Source organism: Curcuma longa, chromosome 5 (assembly GCF_044706935.1).
Source record: "Curcuma longa cultivar G26 ecotype Majalengka, Jawa Barat chromosome 5, ITB_CL_G26_1.1, whole genome shotgun sequence".
Classification (NCBI taxonomy): Eukaryota; Viridiplantae; Streptophyta; class Magnoliopsida; order Zingiberales; family Zingiberaceae; genus Curcuma; species Curcuma longa.
In genome coordinates, this window is record NC_133865.1 from 1168643 (window position 1) to 1173546 (window position 4904).

Below are 4904 nucleotides of genomic sequence, written 5' to 3' on the forward strand. Positions count from 1 at the left end.
AGCTCCATCGTACGAATTAGACGATAAATGAGATACATAATCTATCTTTTAATAAATTATATGATATAATTAAAATACTTTTTAGATCCTCGTATAAAATTAAAAATAAATACATTGTTTAAAATAAATTAAAATTGAGTTAGCAAATCCATTATCTAATTAGTGTCCAAAAGAAGATTTCAAAAATATGAAGGCTGAAAGTGTAAGATTAAAGGAATACGTAGAAACTCTTAAATTAGCAATATAAATTTTTTTTATTAATTCTTGCAATTTGAATTTATTGTTAACTAATCAAAGAAATAAATTTAACCAACAAGGTCTATGGTTTGATTTTAGAAATCCTAGGTACTATTTCCAATTCAGAGGGCACTATTTCGTTGTGTTTAATGTTTAAAAAAAAACACTTTCTTTTAAGCTTGACAGCGATAAAAGGAAAGTTCAACTTGCTTTCCGACAATTCAACTAGAAGAACGCAACAAACCAACAACGTCGATACTCTCAAACAAAGGTCTACCCCATCCAAGATCACAGATACATTAATAGACTTACGCATAATTGAGACGGAATATGTCATTAAGCACATAAAAGCTCCCCTGAGATGTTGGAATCAGATGAAACATCTACAAAATAAAAACCATTGGTTATCAACATAACATCGACGAAGAAAATAATAAAAACATACTACAACAACTAAGTCGATAGTGGAAGTTGGCTAGAAGATAATAAAAACATACTACAACATCTAATGTGAATGGTTTGTAGATAGGCACATTGCTCATAAAATAGTGGAAGTTGGCTAGAAGATTTAACTGAAGCAACACCAACCAGAATTGTCAATAATAATTAGAGGGCAAAAATATCATAAAATGGAACATACTATTTTATCAATAATATGAAGTATAACTTGACCATTCCATTATAAAACCCTGGGAGATTTTAGGAGAAAGAAGGAGGAAGAAGGCCAAGATATAGATTCCATGGTTTTAGATCACATAATCCTGAATGTGATGTAAACTAAAAAAGGGTTTTGGCACTAATGTGGGCCAATGTAACTAATGAATCTAATAATTATAAGATCAGGTTAGCAACTTAAAATATGAGAATCCGTTAAGAGAAATGACTAGAATTAGATGTCATGATTAGAAGAAAAATTAACATAATTTGCTTATAGAAAACAAAATGGATAAACGAAAGTTTATAGAATGAAATAATCATGTGTTGTGTTTATTAAACTAGAAAAGTTTTTTTTAAAAGTAGATAATATATTATATAAGGATAAGATTAGTGAAGTTAAGAAATCTAGAAATAGAATTATTATGTTAAAGTTAATTTTAGGAAATAAAATATTAAAGATTAAAAGTGCATATTACCCTTAAATAGGATTGAGTAAAAAGGGCAGTTCGATGTACGAAGCTCCTGCCAATGCGGCTCTCAAGAAAGGATTGTATCACATTGGATATATTATATGTAGTCTTACCCTGCACTGCAAGAGGCTGTTTTCGTAACTCAAACCCATAATCACAAGTCACGCGATAATAACTTTACCATTACACCAAGGTTCCTTAAATAGGATTGAGTGATTAAATTAAAAGAGAATCTTAAGAAAAGCTAAACGAAAATTTCCATGATATGCCTATAAATGAAAATTTTATATAAATTGGTATGCTGGGAGAGATTTTGGGCAACTCAAAGGTCTACATGGGGATTCTAGATTTGGTGAATGTAATGAAGAGTGGTATAATTTAAGATTTTCTTACATCTTATGCTAATGACCATTTTTTAATTAGTTGTATAAATGGAAATAAATCATAATCAGCTAGATTTGTTCCTTACTAAGAAGGTGGACAACATTATGTGAAAAAATTGTAAGAAAAGTATGCTCAACTAACCAACATCGACTATTGGTATTAAATATTTAGATATGTTTAGAACATCTTTATTTTTACAAGAACTCTAATATGAAATTTTAAGGAGAATAATATAAACTTTTAAAATATCAAATGATGAAATAATAAGTTTGGTACAATGCTTGTTAATAGTGATATCATGTAGCTAGATCTATTTTTCAAATGTCTAAAGGTAAAGAACATTAAGGGATGGACAGGGTAACAAATGAGAACATTAGAGAGAAAGTCAAAGTTGTACCTATTGAGGGACTCTGAGAGATACATTTATGATAGTATAAACATGAACTTAGGGAACCAATCAATGCTCTAGTTAAGTGATATGAGACTATGATTAATATGCATATTAATCAAGGATGAGGAAAGCCAAAAAAGACTTGATTGACAAAGATAAGACAGGAAAAAATCGGATAAAGGCTTAGTTGTTATTAGTGTTGTTGTTGTCGTCTAAAGGTAAATCATATAAGAGTTGATGGTGATGTGAGAGGGCATAAAAGACTATTAGCTTTAAAAGTCATTTTTAAATAAAGAAAAAATTATAAAAATAGAGATAATTTGAAGGGTTTAAAATAGCTAGTATTGAGGCAAAAAAAAGTATAAGCATAGCAAAGGTTAAGCATATGATATGTTCTATGATTATTGAGACTGAGCTAATGTTAGATGTATAAAAGAAGAAATCTTGTTGACAATAATCTAATTAAGAATCTTTGTAAAATATTGTGCAAAATTATAGAAGATTTAAAAATCATAATTGACTATAATATTAAATCAAGTTATGAAAAAGAAGCTTTAAAGAAAATAAAGATAGGTAAAAGTGTAGGTTCAAAAAATATTCCTATTGATGTTTTAGAAGGGTTTAGGAGATCAAAGAATAATTTAGTTAAATAAACTTTTTAATAAAATTTTGAAAATTATAAAGATGCCTAGAGAATAGAGGAAAATTTTTTATACCTATTATAGGAATAAATGTGATACGATTTTGCTTTTATTATAAAGGTATAAAGTTGATAAGTCATACTATAAAACCTTAGGAAAGAAATATTGAGACAATAAACAACATGACAACCATTTTTCAAAAAACAATTTAGTTTCATGCCTAAAAGATGAATCTCAAATGTCATTTATTTGATAAGACAACTAATAGAAAAATAAAGAGAAAATTAAAAGGATTTACATACAATTTTTATTGATTTAGAAAGGAACACATGATAGAGTGAAGAAAGGAATATCTTATAACAATTATGGTGGGGTTCTTCACAACTATTGGGGGTTTCAAAGATGTTACAACTAGTGTCAAAGCTATTCGGAGCAAAAAATAATTTTCCTATAATTACAAATTCACATTAAGATTCAATAAGTCATTATCTTTTCACACTAAAACTACATGAGAAAGCCAATCATATTCAAGATAAAAATAAAATACTTTAGTATATATTATTTATAGGTGATGTAATTAATAAGAGTATAATTAGCAAGGTTTCAAAAGGTATATCCAAATGATAGACATTCGATCCTTGGCATAGCGCATACACAATGCAAAGGCAAATGCAGTCGATATTAAAATATTAAAACAAGTAGTAATTAATATCTAAAGTATTTATCACTTGCAAAATATAACACTTTACAAGCTACAAAAAAAGATAGCTTTGGGATTTAAGTCAATTTGGTTTAGATTAAATTTAAATGAGGTATATTTAGACTTACATTGTAATATGCAATTGCTATGGAATCTCTTTCAAAATCCAACTAGGTTGTTGCCTGGTTGGCTTAAGTTGATACTTTACAACTGTAATAATTAAATTAAATTTGATGCTTGAATATTGGAAAAGCCTTTCAATTAAGTCTAATAATAACATAGTTTGACGACAATGATGATGATCTAATTCAAATAGGATTTTCACATGTTTATATGATCATGAAGAGATCGATTTCAATATTCTAGCATCTAAAAGCTAAAGCCTTTTAATCCAACTAGATTCATGTGATCTTCATACATCTAAACCCTCTATGATTAGATTTTAATCTTATAAGAAATTGAGGACCATGAATTTGTTTATTAAACGATCACATAATAACATGTGTCAATATTTGTAAAACTAATGTAGGACAAGGACTCAATCTTAGTCACCAACTGAACGTGACCCGAGAAAGTAAATTTAAAAACATGTCAATATAATAATAATAATTATTACTTTGAGAATAGAGTAGATAATAGCACTATCACCTAAAATCATAAGAACGCCCATAAAAATAAATAAAGGAAGGAATCATCTATTTATGATCATATTCTCATAATAAACCATAGATGGTGAAGGAACCATCAACCTGAAATATGGCTAACTCTAGAATGTATAAATAGGTAAAAGAAAAATACCTGGCTGAACTTGAGCGGATGTTGTTCGCCACCGAGCTGGAGCGATCCGCTAACGAAGACAAGCACGCCACCAGGGGGTCCCGAGGGCTGGCAATCGACGGTGGAGATGGCGTGGGCGCACTGCTGGAAGGGGAGGGACCAGAGTTTAGCGACAATGGCAGCCGCGCCCTGGATCTTGTCGCCCTCAAAGGTGAGCATGGAGCCGTCCTGGTAGAGCCCTCCGAGCGCCTGCCGGTTGCTGTCGAACGTCCGGTAGTAGTGCTCGACGAACGCCTTGGCCACCGCGTCTGGATCCATCGCCGCCGCAGTCGAACAAAGGGGAAAAGGTCTGCTTTCTCTCCCTCGTCACTTAAATAGACGGGAAAGGATGAAGGGAACGCGTTTAGATCACGCAGAAGGCCCATTCCAATCGATCCTTGGAGTTTGACTTCGGCCCAGTCCAATTGATCAGATAGGGGTTAAATCTATAGCAGTTCCAAATAATTCATTTTAATATAACTTGTTTAGATTTTTATCATTAAAAGAGCCTTTTGATAATAATTTCTATAATAATTGAGACAAAAGTTTACTATATTAAGTGTTGTTGAAATAAAATGTTTGTTTCCTTCCCTCCCTCATGTAGTGGC

The 4904-nt window shown here is 30.8% G+C and overlaps 1 protein-coding gene across 1 annotated transcript; it reads right to left on the minus strand.

Moving 5' to 3' along the window:
• Positions 1 to 389: 389 nt before the first annotated feature.
• LOC141829434 (nuclear transport factor 2B-like) lies at positions 390 to 4601 on the minus strand. Its single transcript, XM_074716896.1, has 2 exons — positions 4279 to 4601; positions 390 to 620 (listed from the first exon to the last, which is right to left on the minus strand). Exons 1-2 carry the CDS (start codon positions 4573 to 4575, stop codon positions 546 to 548), a joined length of 372 nt encoding a protein of 123 aa, XP_074572997.1. The 5' UTR covers positions 4576 to 4601; the 3' UTR covers positions 390 to 545.
• Between the last annotated feature and the right edge of the window lie 303 nt (positions 4602 to 4904).

Bases quoted from the DNA above. Each gene is read 5' to 3' on its own strand.
- LOC141829434 (XM_074716896.1), bottom strand. From the start codon at position 4,575: ATGGATCCAGACGCGGTGGCCAAGGCGTTCGTCGAGCACTACTACCGG. The intron at 621-4,278 runs GTATTTTTCTTT...TTTATTTTGTAG, and splicing joins ATCCGCTCAAGTTCAGCCAG to ATGTTTCATCTGATTCCAAC.